Raw genomic sequence first — 18,722 nt, 5'->3', positions numbered from 1 at the left:
TTCCCCCTCCCTTTCTTTCTCCATACAGAAAAACTCTACAACTCTACTGGAAGGGAGCTACGGAGAGCCCTTTTTTCCCTCAAGCAGATTTTTCAGGTAATTATTTCTCTCTTATTTTAACTCTTCTTTGACCCATAGCAGTGTTTGAAGCTCACAAAATCCAATGAATTCCACCACCTTTTATTTTTGTCATGATCTCAAATGTGCAGCATTCATCAGCAAGAGAGTATCTACTGCCTTGTTCATGGGCTTTGAATGCACATGTACATACACACATGCATCTGTGCACACTCACACAGCATTGTTTTCTTGAAGCAGAGCAGTGCTGTCGAGAGTCTGCATTCGTGGCAGCTGTGGAGTGTTCAGGTCTGGTCATACTTCACACACTGGGCTGGGATGGGCTGGCCTGGCGGGCAGTCGGCCGTAGAGGGGGGAGGGATAACTGACAGTTGGATGGAAAAGAGAGCAACAGACATTAATGTAGGCCCAGAATAGATCAGAAAACCTCACTTACTATGCTACTACGTTATGCTTTATGAGGTTTTAGTTGTAGAGGATATTGGTCATTCTTGTTGTGTAATGAAATATTCACTTGACCTGATATCAATATGATGTCTGTACACTGCAGAAATGCAACGTTCCTGTCTGTCACAAAACTGCTGTTCATTCTTTTTCTGTAATGCACTCCTGCACTTTTAGACAGTTGCCAAATCACTGGAGTCTCCATCACAGATCTATGGTAAAGCTGTTCTGGAAGCACTTAAACATCCTCCTGAGAGAGAAGGAGCCCTGACCACCCCACAGTGTTTATTGCTGTCTTCCTCTCTATTCCATCTGAACAGCAGAGTCTATCAGAAAATGTTCAATCCTGCAGAAAACCTCCCGCTTGGCCTTAAATTACAGAGTCATCGACAGGTGTGAGAGATGCAGGTGGTTTTGTCATCAAGGACGAAATGTGGGATGAAGTGGAGAGGCCATTTGCTGCGCTGCTCATTGCACATGCAGTCGCTATGACTGAAAATAGAAAATAGATGATTTTTTTAATAGGTTAAATGAGAAGTGTGTTCATGCACATCACATAAAGAAGTCTTTGTACCTACCTGGCTTCTCAACTTATTTTCATTTCTTAATAAGACAGAAAAATGGTGAAACAGGTGTTGAATAAGTAGAAAGAGTTTTCTTGTTGCATGAAATTCTCTGTTTCAGGCAACACAAGTAATGTATATACTGTGTGTGTGTGTGTGTGTGTTTTCATCTGTGTCTACGTACAAGACATATGTGTAATGTATTTGCATTTAATTTGGCATAAATCATCTCAGCAGTTCCTGGAGCTTTTTTGGACTGATTTAACTATTTTTCACATAAAACTCTAATGTCACGTAAAGACTCTGAGCTACTAGACAACATGTTTCAGATCTTTATTTCTCTGCATGCTCTTTAATTCTTAGTCTATGATTTGCAGCCAGATGTTCATGCACTCAAAGGTGTATTTAACTCTGAGGACAGCTATGTACTCGAAGGCTAAATTAAATCCAAAAATCAAAGTAATGTTAGTTATACATAATATATTAGTACAGTGTTATGTTTGGCTCCGTTCATAGTGTATGATGCATGTTGAATATTTTTATCTCTCTCCCTCCACTTTCCAGGATGACAAAGACCTGGTGCACGAGTTTGTGGTGGCCGAAGGACTGACATGTTTGATAAAAGTGGGAGCTGAAGCTGACCAGAACTACCAGAATTATATCCTCAGGGGTACGTCCACTGCAGAAAAGCTTTCCAAGCTTTGCAACAGCACACTAACAACATGCTTTCCTCTCCTCTACTTTCTCACACCTCAATTTATAGCACCGCCTAATCGAGGATGTTATTAATCAATCCTGTAACACTTTTCTTTCCATAAACCTATCCAAAACCACGTGTCTTTACATACACAATGTAAATTGATGATTCTGCCCAATGACCTCCTCACACTCGCACACTTCGAGCATATAAACAAACTTAAATGTGTGCCACAGATAATGTGGAAGTTAAGCCAAGTTGAGCAGCTGGTTAATTTATCCGTCTCGTATTGGTGAGGTGAAAGATCATATGTGTTAAGGTCGGTGAGGGGCAGGGGCAGCGTGTTTGCAGATACTAGCGGACCGCTCACTGCTAGGTCACTACCATTTAACAGCCCGCTGTGAGGGGGCAGGTCACACATGCTTAAGTAGCTAATAAAAGTTATGTCAGGATATTGCAGATCATAAAACAAATTTCCCCTCCTCCCTTTATTTCCTGTCTGTCATCTTTTCTTTCTCCTGATGTGTTCCTCATATTTTCAAGAAATGTTTTTTTTATGAACCTAAGCCAATATGTCAGGCTTAATTAGTTAACATGTTTTATATGTACATAATATACAGACACATAGACACAAACAAGCATAATTTGATTCCAGCTGCTTTCGTAAATTGTTTCATTACAGGGGTTGCATAGCCCAGACACCTCTTTGTTATTTCTTCATTAAGCCTTGCTACACTGAGAGTCACAATGTAGTTGACCCACATCATTTGCACATTGTAATCAGATGTTGGCCCCCCTCATGTTTATTCATTTAAATGCAGACGTTTCCTACATGCTACATGCTCTCTAATTTTCCAACCTGCTAATTGTTGACCTTTAGTAATATTGAAAAAAATCAAAGAGGAAAGGGCGGATGTCTGTGGCGAAGTACTGACATTGCCCCCTGGGCAGGTTATAAACATGAACATGACCCCTGCTTGGACTACCTCTGTAGGCTGATATTTAATGTTTGATGCTGCATCTGAACTCAGCCTGATCTCTGACTAAGACAGATAAATCACACGGGTTAAATGGCCAAACAAGGCAGAGGAGGAGAGTGGCATGCTTTTGGAAACTTCAGAGTTTACCACATAAGAGTTGTTAGAGTCATTGTGCTGTGAATGATTAGACCACTTCTCATATCTTTTTACTCCTCCTTAATGTCCTTTTCTTTCCTCCTTTGCTTCCCTGAAGAATTCTGATAAAACATCTGTGACAGTGTGTTTCTGCGGGACTCTCTTTATTCTTTCATGTGCTAATTTATCGCTTAATCTTTGCAGACTCTACAGATCTCCTTGTGTGTTTCTACATCACCATGAGAAACTAAACCAAACTACCACTCTCCCAAAAGCCCCTTTAACCTGTTTCAACTCCTGACCTAATTTCTCCTGACCAGCTGAGGAAATGTGGAGTGCAGTAGATCACCCTCCCTTGTGAGCCATGTGTTGGAGAACACAAGTAGAGCATGTGCTGGAGTACAGATGAACAGGTCAGAAATGTATATAGATCTGGCTGCTTTACTGTTGATGACTTCCAAGAGGAGCTATGTCATAAGGATTCCCAGGAGGAGAGTAAATTAGATGCCTGAAATTGTAACACGTGCATATAGAGAGGGAGAGAGAGAGAGAGAGAGACAGAGAGAGAGAGAAGTAAGAACAGCAGTAATTGTTCTGCTATCAAACACTGATCATTTCTTTTGTGGGGTTTTTTCTGCAATGTCTTTCAAGTTGAGGCCAGAAAAAAAAGAAAAGGAAAGAAGAAGTCGGAATGCAGCCTTGAACCCATCTGTCTGGAGTGCATTAAAAACCTCCCGACAAAACAGTTTTGCTCTCTTTCATGAATAAAAATCAATCTTATGGGTCTTTTGTAGATGAAAAAGGCACAGTTGCTCATGCGCCCCAGTCTGCATGCATTTTACAAGAACAGGTTCCCAGCCTAAGCTCTTTGGAACATTGCTGTCATCGTAAATGGTAGTTCATGCCACTCTCTCTACAATCTACACCATCTCACTTTTTTTTCCTTCTTCTCATTTTTTCATTCCACCTTCTCAAAGCCCTGGAGGTGTCTGTGGCCAGTTAGTGCTCCCTCAGTGTTGTGGGTATTTTCTGGGTCTGCCTGACTAGGGTCTGGTCCCTCTTAGGGCCCCTCACACCTGGCTCAGAGGGCTTCCAGACCTGGGCTTTGCTCGATGGAAGCCTGCTTTTCTGGCCCAGGGGAGACCTTGTATGCCTTTATCACCCCATCAGGGGAATAGGTGTGAGGTCACTTTTTCAGAGGTGTCTATGCCATCTGGCCCTCCTGTCTGCCGTACATGCAGCCAAATACATTTGCATGTTTGTCCCAAAAATTAAATGAACAAAAAAGTTTAGTTGAAAAATGTGATTTTCTTTTGACATTTTTGTTTATTACAAGTTACATTTTAAGCTACACTCGGGCACTTTAGTCCTTAATTAACGACTCTGTGCTCACTTCACAGTCATAGAAAACATTCTGCCTTCTAACATCCAGTTAGTGGTCAAAATACTGTAACTTTTCAATATAAAATATAATCAAATTATTCGAATGGGTTAAATAAAGTGTGACTGGAAGTCGCTGATTGTGTGAAATCCACTGCAAATTACCACCAGACTCTAGTTTGCCTCAGGTCTGTGGAGTATTTCATCTCTCTGCTCATTGTTTAGATTTTACATCCTGTAGGTCCGCTGTGTGTTCAGTCTCACTGCTCTCATCTATTTCATTTCCAGCAGCAGCAGGCAGCTGTTTCAGAGATAAAGCTCTGATAAACAGATGGCACAATACATGCCTAGTACCAAACAACCGACAGACAAAGTTAGCAACCACCTTGTGATGAAAGCAGAACATCTTGCAGCTAGAGACTGATTTTATTCAGGAGTTGGTAGAGACCAAACCAGAGCTGGAATGGGTCAACATATTGGATTTCCATTTTTCAAGTTGCTGGAAATATGACTCCATATGAATGTTAATGTTGCTCCATGTCTCCTTGATGTGTGATTAGGCAACTGTTTACTAACATGTTCACATGTGATGTGTTAATATTGTTTACAGCTTATTGTGCTGCCCCCCAGTGGCCAAGAAAATAAATGAATGCATGTTTGATATCACTCATAGGGCCTGATTTACTAAGATCCCAAATAAAGGGTACTAAATTGCGTGCACAGTGCGTTTCGTTTGCGTGTGTTTTGCGGGTGATCTACTAAGAATAACTGAGTAAATATAAACAGGTGCAACAGGTTTGAGACAGCAGTATTTAAATGAGGGTTTGGACAAGCAGAAAGCCCGCAAGCACAAAATGAAATGTGATCAGGTTCTAGTGAGGTTAACACATATATTGAGTTATAACAAAAACAAATATTACTAGAAAAACCGACATATGGGAGAGTATTTGTGAAAAGGTCGATGCTGTTAGTAAAACCAAAAATATTCTACTCCAAAAATATTAACACTGGATTACACCGGATGATAGCTGAAGGTTCTGCCTCCCATTTTTTCTTTTAGAGATTCTAGGAACCACAAGTAGGAGGAGGATGGTACACTATGACAAATAGAATTGGCTGTAAGGTTTTCCAGGTTGGGTGAGAAAGACTAAGAACAAGGCTTTCAAATGAGTTATATGAGACTGACAGCTTCTTCTTGACACAGCCAGGTTTCAGTAAGACAAATGATGACATGCAGCCAACTATCATGTGCAAAACAACAACACGGTTTTTACTGGATTAACGTTCCATGTTTAGTATTAACTAAAAGAGCACTAACACAAGTAACAACTGTGGTTAATTGGTAACTGTAAAAATGGGAGCGGTAGAGAGAGGGGAGATTAAAGACAAACCAATTACAGTCAACTTGAAGCAATTATTCAGTGCTTTGAAATGTTCACTGTTGACATTCCTCACCATAAGCTATGTTTTTAGCTACACTTTCTCTGTTTTGCACCTCTTAAAGGCCATGCCATTTCTGTCTGCACACTGTTGTTTACAAAACACCCAACATCTCTAAACCTTGAGGTGGAGTAAAATTGGAAGTGTAGCTGAAGTTTTTAATCTATAGGAATTTCGAGAAACAATCTTTTTTAAACCCTTCAAATAAGTCTTGGATACATTTTTGGAAAAACACATTCTTAAACATTTCATAAATTACTTTCATACCCAGAAGGCCATATCTCATTGCATGCTGTATTATATTGTATATACACAGGCTTAAATGCTATAACTTATACTCATGAATTTATAGCTTCCACAGAAATGGGAGTCATGTTGTGAACAGTCCAAAAGTATTACTGTATCAAATAAGTCATTCCCATATTTCATTTTATGCTTTTATCTCATCCTTTCTTCCTCTCTCCCTCTCTCCCTCTATCTGTCTCTTTGTCTCTCTCTCTCTCTCTCTCTCTCTCTCTCTCTCTCTCTCTCTCTCTCTCTCTCTCTCTCTCTCTCTCTCTCTCTCTCTCTTTCTCTCTTCTGCTACCATTTTGAGGTCTCCTGTTTTTAATGACACGGTTGTTACAATGCCATAAGTTAAAGCACCTTGACTTCCTGGTTTACAGAGCAAGCTGCTCAGAGAACCTCAATGGGAAAGGGAGATGTGCTCTAGTCAATTGTTTCATTGCCTCTTAAACTGTCTGAGACCTGGAACAGCGCTCAGTCCAGCTTTTAGGGTCACACAGCAGTAACTTTAGTGGGCAGCAGTCTTTTTCACAAAGCTACAAGTGCACCTGAAACACAAGACCCTATTGTTGAAATAATGGTTGGTCTTTATAGTGTTTCTCAATGCAGTGGCATAAAATGTTATACTACATGTGGCCGGTTAGCAAAGCAGAATATCCGGTGACACATCAGTGCAGTGGTTTTCATCTGTGCTCCAAAAGTGTGCGATCCATGTGTGTCTTAACTGTAAACAAACAAAACAGCTGCTAATTTCACTACTGCATGCCTCCTTTTTAAGATTTGACAAACTATGTGAGTATTTATGAAAGCATTTAATCATTTGTTAATGTAAAAAAAAAAATCACTTGGATTCAGCACTAGCTTCACATGTGTGAAGAAATGAATCACATCTAAAAATGGGTCAAGAATGAACTTTCAATCTCAACATGGAAATTTCACGTCAGGATAGGTGAGAAATCCACAAAGTTTTCAGGAAAGAAAAATGGAAATTTCAAGAATAGCTACCAAATTGATGTTGTGATAGGACTGCTTTATAGACTACTGCTTCCAAAGTCAAGAGTTAGCTTTTAATCTCAATCTTTGTTGGAGTTTCCAACATGTCATTACATACTAGAAGGGCACTTAATTAATTTGGAATTAAGATATGTTACCAAAATTAACAAATATATATGCATCAGTGGTTTTTTGAGCATTAAGTGAAAGCCCAGGTGTTGTTGGGTTAACAGTGCTGTTGGAAGCTCTTGTTGGAAACAGTGTGTATTGTGTTGTCTGGCTGTGTTATAGGTCGCCTGTTTTAGAGGGGGGAGACCTTTACTATGGCCCATCGTCTAGATAAACATTTCCATTCTGTCTACGCTGGCTGAGCAACTTTGTGCAAAACAGGTCATTATAGGGGTAATCTTTTCCTTTTTTTTCTGATTGTGCAAGAATGATACACAGGAAAAGATGAGGAAGGTCTCTGGTAAGTCCTCTAGGATAAAGGAAACTTGAGAGAGAAATACTGACACACATATTTGTACAAGCTCTGTGTTTGGAGTCAGAGAGAGATATATAGAAATGCCCCTGTCGTACCAATAGGAAGTTGAACTCCTGATTTGTAATGAGATCCCATGAGAACATGTGTATGTTCTCCACCCGATCTCATGCAACTCACCAAGCAAGCCACTGCTCCTGATGGTCTTTTGTACAAAACTCTCCAGTATGCAAAACACTCACTTTTCCTCTCCTGGACACACATTTACAATACCACTCTTATGTTCTTTTGTTTGCATTGTTTTACAGATGCAGGTAAAGTTTTTTGTTTGAGTTGTATTTTTTATTTGAAAAGTTAACCCCAGTGATGTTTTCATACATAATTCAGCCTCCTGAACCTATCTGAGACTTTTGAATAACAAGAATGACTTCATATAGTCAGAGTAAAAATTTCGGAAATGAGCACGACACATGGTTTCAGCCTGCAGCCACTCAACTCCACTGGCAACATTTTGTCTTTGCCTCCAGCGTGGCCTCTTTCTATTCAATTAAGTCATCAGCTTACATACATGCTGCAATGAAACATACACTATACTCCACTGACTGTTTTATACTGCAGCCTGTAATTTTAAAATCCTTTACCTACTGTACAGGTCAACAATTACAATTTTTAAGACAAAAACACCTTTGACCAAGCAACCTTTAACTGAATGGAAAACAACCTGTTGTCATGTTTTTGGTTAAGCATACAGCCGTGTTCCTGCCGGATACGTTCCTCCCTGTCCTCCCCCTGTGTCAGACCCCCACAGACCCCTTCAGATCCCCCTCACATGAGCAGACAGCTTGCATCTGAACCCAATTCAACCCCACCTGCATGACCTATATTCTTCCTCCCTCTTTTTCTTCTCTCTTCTTCTGTAGAAGTTTTTAGCCGTAGCAAACCCACTGGCAGTGGAATTACAACCCTGTGAAGCCTGTTATACTGTAACAGAATTCACTATACAAGCTAATTATATTATAAGAACTGTTTGATTTGGTTCATTTCTTTAGCTCTTATTTTATCATCTCTGACCTTGCAGTCTAAGATACATAAACTATAATTTGGAAAAAAAATAAATCTTTTACAGAAATGTAGCACACAGGCATAGACTGAAATGCTCAGCATTCAAGTGGGTTTTACGGTTGATTCCTGTGAGCTGACTGTTTTTTGGGACTGAATTCAGCATATGGCTAGCCAGAACCAAAGCGAATCACACCACTGGTCTCTCATGAGCAGTAAGAATTTACAGCAGCTCATCTTTCAGTTCACTTTACAAGTGGGTGGATGTCATGCGGTAGCTTTTCTCCAAAGTCTTCCCTGCTTGGATGAGATGTGGAAAAGCTCATCAATTGAGCTTTCTCCATTTTTCATTGTCTTGAAATGATTTTCTAAAATGTCTGTAGTATCCCTCTACGCTATGAGCTTTATACTTCTATGAATACAGGGGAAGTAGAGATGTATAGAAAGTAGCACATATTTTAGCCTTTTTATTTTTCTTACAGTGCTGTAGTCTGTCGCCTGCTCAGCACTGCAGTAGTTCATCAGGTCTCCAGCGCCTGAAGAGGGAGCTCAGCCAAATAATGGAGCACCTCCCCTGCCTTACTTCATGCTATTGTTCCATTAGGTTTGTTTGTTTGTCTTTTGGGAATTTGTTTGGGCTTAGGCCCACAATAAATTGCGTTAGATGCTGGCAGACGTGTATTTAGGTCTGAAATAGAAGTATCCCCCTGCAGTTTTACTATATGTGGCTCAATGTAAGTCTGGCAGTCGGCTTGGTGACTGGAATAGGTTTGGCAGAGACTGTTTGTCTGGCTCTAATGGCCTAGGTTATTAGCTGAACAACAAATGGAACGTAACCCATGAACATGTCTTATCCAGTTCATATACAGTAAGAGCTGTTTAATTGTCCTGAGTAATAAACTTGTCTTGTTATGGTAGGCAGACTCTAAATCAGAATCGAGCTTGAAGCATGGATGCAGTAATGTTAAATGCCAGTACCACAAGGAATTTTCAGCTTTTAACATAATCAAAGTCCCATTAAGCACAGTTTCACCACTTTTTTCACGACACTAAATTCTGTAGAAAAAAAACCCCCAATACAAGGAAAGTTTTTTTTAATTTAAAGCTGCTGTGATCAATATTTGTGTGTTAACAGTTCATTAAGTCACTGTGTGTAGTGTGAAAGGAGTCGCTCTTTGTGATGAAACCACAGAGAAACATCATCAGAGGCTGCAGTGGCCCTTAGTTTACGGAGCATTTTGGTGTCTTTCAGCTTGTTTTGTTTTTATGGCTTGAGATTTTATTTTTTAACTTCATTCTCACGGCTCTCATCAACCTTGTTTTTAGCTGTTTTCAGAGAAAAAGCTCTGATAAACTAAATGTCCTCCTGCACTATGTAAAGTTTCTGACTAGCGGACGAACATAATGTATTGTAATGCATTTAGCAACCAAGACCCAGATGTTTTCTTTCAGAGTTGGAGGAGGCCAAAAAAGAGCTAAAGAAAAGTGAATATAGATTTAATTTCATCAAGTGGTCAGAAACACAACTCTAAATGAATACAAATGTGTTTTTCCTCTTGTTCCTTCAATTGGATGTTTGACCTTCACTGTGCAGAATGATGTATGTGCAGTTTGACACTAGAAAGTTATTGTCACATTTCTATGTTCTCATTGAAAATTTGATTTTAAGGGGTGTACCTATCAGCAGGATTTGTGACATCACAACTGGTTTGGAGCCAATCATGATCCAATATTCAATATATAAAAGTGTGATGTGGAAATGTGAAGCCTCCAGTGTACAAACACTCAGAATGGACTTTTTTCAGTGAAGTACTGTAGGAGTCATCTTATATCCAGCAGGAAAACTTTATTCTGAGTATATGGCATTTTTAATGAGGGGGAAGGAGTTAATGTCATTTTATGGATGGTGGTTTTACTTTTTTGTATGTTGAATGAATGAATGTTATAAGTAGAGTATTTTATTTGTTTTAATACATGCCTGGAGGGCATAATTAATATTAGCTACAAAACTGTAAAGAGGACATGAGCAGCAATGAATTCACAGGTCAATGTTGATTCATTATGTTCCCATAATCCAGTGAGGGCACTAAAATCCACACTTGAAATTTAAATAATTTACAGTTATTTTAGTGACATAATAGAACAAGAATAGACATAAAACGTCTTTGCCAGACCTTGCAGTAAAGCATGTCCAGCTCACGTGGATACAGGGAGAGAGCTGTGAGTCCAGCCCCCAGCTAATGCAGAGCATAACAAGATAAGAGGCTCTAAGTTGCCCTGTAAGGGATGGAGATTGGGCCCCTTTCCCAAAGTCCTGGTAAAATAAATGTAGCCTGATGACTGACAGTTTGGCTGACCCAGTTTTGATGAATTCCAAAATGTGGCGCAGGGGTTTGCAGAGGGGAAGTTGTTGAGTTGATTTCTTGCATCTTCATTGATAAATTAATCTGTATTTTTTTTACAACTGCATATAAGTCAGCTGGCTCATGTTGGTGCTGCCACCCAGACCTCATACTGCTTCTCACCTCAGCAGTGGTCAGGGAGCAGCCTTTCCTGCACATTCCTGGGGCAGTGGAAGATAATTGCTGTGGTTTATGAGAGGGAGAGGCCCTTAAGAAACACTTCCACTCAGTCGCATGACTTTTTACTTCTCTGGGTTTCTGGTTCAGACACAGGAACTGGGTCTGTCTCCTCCAGTCAGTACACTCTCTTCTGCATCTTGATGCCATTCAAATTGTATATTTACTCTTAAAGCAATGTATGTTAAGTGTTGAAAGAAATGTGGGAGTGCTGCACAGCTGCCAGACTGCTCATTGAACACTTCCAAGTTTATTTTAAGCTAAATCTTTCTTCCTCAGCTATCCTTTCCCATAATGGCTTACATTTAAATTCTAATCACTGTGCTTTGAAGGCAGCTCATTGTCTGCCAACATCTCATTACGTGACATACATGCAAAGGGACTGAGCAATGTTATTGTTGTACTTTGTGTGAGGTATTTTAGAGCTGCTCATGATTACTTGAATGGAGGCCCACATTTTTGGCCCCAGATCAGTGCTTGAAGTGGAGGGTGTCCTGTACAGACTCAGCACTCACATGCTCTTCTTATTAACCCTCTTGCAAAGTTATTGATGACTGTCTGTTGTTGAGTTTAAAAACAAATCCCAGGTTCTAGAGCCACAGTCTCAGCTATTTGCTGCTATCCACAAAGGTATGAAGAAGGGGGAAGTTCACTCTGTTATTACAATTTGATCACACATTTTAAAGCCGGAATTGCAACCCACAGGTAACTTTTCATTTTCCAGAGCACTTTCATGACTAATTTAATAAGAAGAGTGTGGAAATAAGTTCCATTTGCAGTTCAGAAAAGTGATTGCTTTGAGAGTAATTAGATGTTTCCTTTAAACTGTTTCTGACCAGACTGGTTGCAGTTTCCCATAATGGAAGGTAATTTTATTTTTTTGAAACAGTTACGGTATCGTTTTACCCAACTGTTCACATGGTTACTGCAGTCCATGTGGTTTCTGGTACTTAAAGTTGAAATGTATATAAATGGCAGCTGGCATTGAATAATTCCATGAAGCAGCAGTTTTAATGAATCTGAAAGAAAAGGTAATGATTGTGTGGTTTCTGGCGTGTTTGCATATCATATATTTTTAGCATCTTAGCTGCTCACTAAATTAAATTCACATATGATATAGACATTTCATTCTGATTTTATTTTACTTGGCTGAATGCTTAAGTAAAAGAGAAACCCATAACCTATCTGTAATATCTTTCACTAACGTCTTATGATAATATGTCAGAATGATCTAAAAGTCATTTCATTCCGTGGTTGACTTTGGGAACAATCACTAATGTCTCATCTGTCAGCAGCTGAACATTCATGTTGTGTAATGACACATTTAAAAGCCTCATTAAGGCCTCCTATCTTTTCTCACCCCTGTTTTCAATAGACATTCCTCAAAACCTCTGTGCACCAGGGCAGATACTGTACACAGGTGCAGCCAAGAGATAAAAGTCTGTGCAGTGATGATATTGCAGGTCAGACATCGGCTACCAATTCGAAAAGAAGCATGCAGCTCATTACTCATCCGGCAAAAGTCACAGCTGTTTGTGTCTTGGTTAGTGATGCCATTACTTTTCTACTGTAGTACTGTCTTAGGAATCAATATTACTTCTTATTTTAGTCACTTTTACATGTAGGAGTCCATTCTGGAGTCAGTAGAGCAGCTGTACATCATGTCATTACTGCTGTCACTCATCTGTCAGCAGTGGTGCCATACAAAGTGGGGGAGGTGGGGATACGTAAGAGGGTGACACTCTAGTCTGACGCTGACTGAGGGGGTTAATCATGTTTTCATAAACACACTCTGATGTGGTCTGCTTTGATACGCCATATTGTCCATACTGCCGACTGCTGTGACACCCGGCTCAGAGCTCGCAGCAGGAGAGGACTGTTAGGAATGCTCTGGTCTGACATGTTGTGAGTAATTAACCCTGATTGATAAAAGATGAACTGCCGCTGCTTCTGCAGTGGGCCGTCAGCATGCACGCACACACATGCACTCATGCATCTACCCATACACTTTCATGAACCATGCACACACAGCAGCTGCACCTGGGAATTTTGGCTTATCTACAGCATATTTACAATTTTCATGCCCCTCTAGAGAAGAGCAGAGGGAAAATATATGAGAGAAGCTGCAGCTTCTCATCATAAGAGGAGATTAGATGGTAGTCTTCTAAGCAACTCTCAATAAATGTTTAAGTATTTTATTTAGTTGTTGTTAGAGATTTTTCCTGGATTTGTAACAGTAACAGTCCAAAGAACCTGATGTTTCACTTTTTGCAGCCCATGAATCCTTCAGCCACTAATACATCTCTGAACTTGATCAAACACAAACTCATCACTTTTCTCATATTTGCAAGAGGGAGGATTTTCATGGCTAAACTCTCTGGTGTATTAGCTCTAAGTGAAATAGTCCTTCGAAAACTGTTCCACTATACTTCTTTTTTCACTCTCAGTTTTTGTATCACATTTAGTTGCATTGAGGTCAAATTGAGCTCATCCTGTTAGTGCGGTCTGCTGTGTGAATGCATTAACTCCTGGTGTGTGGATGGCCACTGAGATGCTTTAAGTACAGACTGTAAAAAAAACCAAAAAAAAACCCATAAAGACCACATATTTAAAGGGGCTTTTGTCTGTCCGGCAGTGTTTCTCTCCCTTCCCCCAGCCCCTTCTTTAACAGAAGCCCTACACTTTTACTGCCCCCCACTGAGATCCCTTGGCTCTTATTTTGTTCTTATTTATGTATCCTGTTACAGATGGAAGTAATGTCAGCATCCAGTGAGGTAGTCTGCTCAAATATTTTCCCTCCAGTCATCTCCACTGACTTGAGTGATGAGTGGACGAGTGCTGTTTTTCTTTTTTCTTTTTAAAGTTTATCTTCACAACAGCTCCAGTTTCTTTGTAGTTTTGATCATAGTGGGCAGAGGATTATTATTAACACCTTTCACAATAATACACATCTGTCTGTGTGTAGTTGTGTGTAGGCTTAAGACTCTCAATGGTTTGAAGTGAATATGTTATATCTTATAAATCTCTTCTCATAAATCCTACATTATCTTTTATCATACCAGGGATAGACTACACTGTGAATTGTTCCTATCTGATCCTCCCAAAACTGTATATCTCACCTTTCTGCCTGTACTACATCATTCTTCACACAAATATTTCACAATCAACTAAAGACTGAGAGACTCTGGGATTCATTAACAATTTTCAAAACACACAGAAACATTCAGAGTAAGCGTTTAGTGTTCTTCTCATTATTTTGGGTGTTGAGCAAGACAAATGTTATGGTCAGTTTTTCTAGCAAGAGAAGAATAAAACAAAACTGGAACAATAGATGTTTAACCAGACTCTCTCTCTTTCTATCTCTCGTTATTTCTCGTTCTGCAGCTCTTGGACAGATCATGCTGTATGTGGATGGGATGAACGGCCTCATATCTCACAATGAAACGGTCCAGTGGCTTTACAGCCTTGTCGGGTCCAAGGTAAAGAATAATTTTTCACAAGATCATACCACAGCCTCTCCAGTACAGTATATGTACTGTAAAATCAGCTCAGAAACAGCATCTGTGCGCTGACTAATCTGAAATAATCATATAATCTGAAATGTCATACCTCACTGCTTTGTCAACATGAGCTCACGTCAGTGTGGTGAACTCAGCCCTCTAGTGGCCAAATAGTTTCATGTGCAACAGGTTTGCAGCAGATGAGGAAATTGCATGGGCTCTCCTGTCTCTCCTCAATTACAGTATAACCCTAACCCTCTGCCTTCCTGTGTACATTTTTCAATATAATGTTTGGCATCATCTTTGTTTTTTTAAATCAAAATATTTTCTTGCCAATCACTTTATATGGCAAATCTCCATCGTTAACAATAATTTTGACCATGATCATTGTGGTGTTGCATGTCCATCATTGTGCTCATGTGGCAGCTGTTCAGAAGCATTAAATTACTTCTCATGGTTTTATTGCCTCTGACATGATGTTGAGTTTCACTCTTTGGAAAATTAACATTGACAGCTTTAGTTTGTGTCAGGCCTTTTACTCTCCTACTAGTATTTCTCTCTTTACATTTTTGTAAATTTGGTGTACATATCTGTTAGAAAGCTGCTTTAGTTATCTTACAGCATTTTAAGGATTCTCTTTTTTTATTAGTCATCATTGTCATGTTTTTATTTAAACTGATTTCAGTCTTCTTTTTTAAACTTTTGTGCTATCTTGTGCTTTTTGAGTATAGTATGGAAGTACAGTGTGTTCACATGAGCTATAAAAGGTCTATTTAGTATTGCCCCAACGTCACACATGGCTCTTATCAAACCACTCCAGATGGTTCAGACAGGAAAAGCTTTTATAAGACAATATGATACCATTTAGCATTTGGAATTTCTAATGCAACACATACTCACACATACTGTATCCCGTAGGTCCGTGGGTGTGAACAAAAACACAGTTTACAGTTGGAATCAAAAGGATTGTGTGTTAAGTGCTTGGATTTAGAGGCGGGTACTGCGCTGTAGATTCTTTATTAACTGTGTTTTTTTCTTTGTGTAGTTCCGTCTGGTGGTGAAGACAGCCCTAAAGCTTCTGCTGGTGTTTGTGGAGTACACAGAGTCTAACGCCGCCCTTCTTATAAAGGCTGTGAATGTCGTGGATGCCAAAAGAGGTAAAAACACACCCAGGAAAAACCATATAGTTCAGGGAGTCGAACAAACCAGCACACCTAACACACTGGTTGTCATTTGTCTCACAGAAAATGACATCTAGATACTGTCTAGATATCTAATCAGACATCTAGATCCATATCAGTAATCAGGTGACAATTTTTGGTGTTGGTCAGTAAGATTCTTTGCACTCACTCTCTGAGGTATTACATCCAAATGTATTTTATTTGAATGGTTGGGCCTCCCACTGATCAGAAATGATCCAGGATTTGTCTCAGCATCACGTCATTAGCTCAGTTTTAATCATCTGTTGTTTATCTTAAGTTAACTCAAATCAGTTAACCCTGAGCAGGAAAATATTATAGAAATAGTATGTAGATTTCCTCTTTAGGGTAGATTTTCCATGCAATTCCACCCTTCTAGCCATTCATTTTGATAGAGCTGTGGTGCTGTTCAGCTAACTGCAGATCACACACAGTTTCCCATTACACAGTAGTCAGATCAGTTGTCCTGAGCGGCTCCCTGGCCAAGCATGGAACGAGGCTTATTGAGACAGACTGCAACTCTCGCCTGCACTGGGGTTCAATTACCTGCTGCTCTAAAAGCGCCACATTGTGCTGTGGTGTACAACAGGGGGTTGAGCATCAGCGTGCAGGAGTTGGGTATCCGTCTGTCTCAACTCTGTCTTATCCCATCACTTCTGCTGTTGCATAAGAAGACTAAACCTGATCCCCAATCTCCTAATGAAAAGGAGATGGACTTGACCCTTGTGGCTGAGGCTCAGAGCAGCTTCTTTCTCACTGTAGAAGTCGCCCCTGCTTTGTTTTTCCACTTCCACTTTGCCAAAGGAAGGCTGCTATGACTGCATTTCGTCTCCTGGAGCCGTGAGATGACACAACAGTTATTCTGATTCCTTGTTGTTTATTGGAGCCAAAATATTTTTTTATGCCTTAAGATGAGCACATGGACATAGTTCAGTCTTTACTGTTATCATCAACAGTGTATTTTTAAAGAAGTATAGTAGTGTAGGCAGCTGAGTGTAGCTGTTTTGTTTGAAGTTTGTCTTGTCTTGCAGGCACAAAACTGTGGTCAAATGTCATGGAGATCTTGGATGAGAAGGATGGAGTGGATACAGAGCTGCTGGTGTATGCAATGACACTCATCAATAAGGTCAGTAAATAATTTGGGGAGTTTCATTACTAATGAATCAACAAGCAGTATACCAGTTATTTTCTCTATCACATGGTTTGCTCTCATATCTCCCTCTTTTAGGTCTCTATCTTTAAGACTCAGTTTACACATTAAAATTAGATTGACATCTGGTGTAAATTCAATATGTTGTGTGATGGCATTTGAGAAAACTTGGCACAGAGAATAAATGCTGGTGACTGTAAAGTATTTCCACCCATTCACATAGTGAAGGAGTCAATAAAAGAATCCTAAAATTACCCTCGTTAACATGAAAAGTAGTAGTGAAATTCTGATTTGATTACAGTTGATTACAAACATTATAAATCCATTTAAAAACTACTGACTGAATTTTATTCAGGTAGCATATTTTGCTATAGATCACATTTCAATACAAGGTTTAGAGAAAACAGATTTTGGTTTTTACTCCATTCTGTCTCTCAGTTGATACTTCTCTAACGTTCCAACATTTCTTTTTCTCTTGACAGTTAACCTGAAACATGAGCGAGACATGACAGTATAAAATGTATGTGTGTGGTTGTGTTTCAGACTCTGGCAGGCCTCCCAGACCAGGACTCCTACTATGACATGGTAGACTGTCTGGAGGAGCAGGGCATTGAAGCCATGGCCCAGAGACATCTGAACAGGAAGGGTACTGACCTCGACCTCGTAGAGCAGTTCAACATCTATGAGGTCAGGAAGTTTACACATCATATAATAATCAAGCTTAATGTATTGTTAATGTGCGTGTCATTATAGAGCGTAGGCCATGTCACTTCTGTTCTGACAGACTGCCAGAAATGTAGTATGTACCAAAAGGTGATGTTGAGTATCTCTGTACTGCTTCACGGCCCCAGATGACTCTCCGCCATGAGGATGGTGATGAAGAAACCCAGTTGCCTCCTAACGTCCGAAAGGAACGACGACGGGCCAGTGTTGGCGGCACCAACGAGAGGCGTGGCCTGGAGAGAAGACGTAGCCGGAGACACTCGCTCCAGAATAGAGGTCCTGCCTCTGCCCCAGCATCACCCAGCACTACTCATGCAAGCAGCTTCCTGCCCTTTGGGGGCCAACGTGTCGAAGACATCAGTGAAAGGTGAGGCGAGGGGAGGACAGAGATGGATGGAAAAGTGGAAAAATGGAAGATACTCAAGAAAAGAAAGGACACTTTATCATTGCTTCCATTTTAGCTTGAACTTGGTTTGATGCTGGTTTTAAAGGGTTCAGCCAGGAGGGTTTGTTTTGATCTTGTGTACTTTAAACCCTGAGAGATAGCTGCAACAAAAAAAAAGCTATCAAAAAGTATTCCTGCGTCCGTGGAGTATTTAGTTGTTTCACTGGGGCAGCTCGACAGCAAGTGTTTTATTATATTTCAGTCTTGGAGCGATGCTTCCACTCTATCCAGAGCCAAAGCAGAGAATTTAATTATATAGTCATTTAAAGCTAGACAAAGAAAAACTGCTGCAGCAAAGGGACATTTAAATGAATTTTCCCACTGTCAAAGACATTCTTCTGTCACTGATGGAAATATGAAGCTTCAACAGCTGTCAACACACGATATGAGCTGCCTGCTATCTGTCTCAAGTCATGCTTCCTTTAGTGAAAGTGTATTGAACTTAAACACCGTGCAAGCTGTTTTATATATGACAAACCTGTTGTGACTAAACAAACTCGAGAGAAACCACAACTTGTGATTCAGGCAAGAAGCAAATTGCAATCATGTTTAATTATACAGTAGCTTGGACTGCACCCTGTAAAACCACCA

At 40.0% G+C, this 18,722-nt stretch overlaps 1 protein-coding gene across 1 annotated transcript in view; it reads left to right on the top strand.

Annotated features, from left to right (window-relative positions):
- fhod3b (formin homology 2 domain containing 3b) overlaps positions 1 to 18,722 on the top strand; it is a 93,356-nt gene that overhangs the window by 60,002 nt on the left and 14,632 nt on the right. The window contains exons 4-10 of the mRNA XM_062422483.1: positions 29 to 96; positions 1,650 to 1,755; positions 14,499 to 14,593; positions 15,660 to 15,771; positions 16,845 to 16,939; positions 17,507 to 17,650; positions 17,815 to 18,053. Coding sequence (XP_062278467.1) covers positions 29 to 96; positions 1,650 to 1,755; positions 14,499 to 14,593; positions 15,660 to 15,771; positions 16,845 to 16,939; positions 17,507 to 17,650; positions 17,815 to 18,053 — 859 coding nt within the window. The remainder of the gene's footprint in view (positions 1 to 28; positions 97 to 1,649; positions 1,756 to 14,498; positions 14,594 to 15,659; positions 15,772 to 16,844; positions 16,940 to 17,506; positions 17,651 to 17,814; positions 18,054 to 18,722) is intronic.

Source organism: Scomber scombrus, chromosome 7 (genome assembly GCF_963691925.1).
Source record: "Scomber scombrus chromosome 7, fScoSco1.1, whole genome shotgun sequence".
NCBI lineage: Eukaryota > Metazoa > Chordata > Actinopteri > Scombriformes > Scombridae > Scomber > Scomber scombrus.
This window is presented reverse-complemented; position numbering and strand designations above follow the sequence as displayed.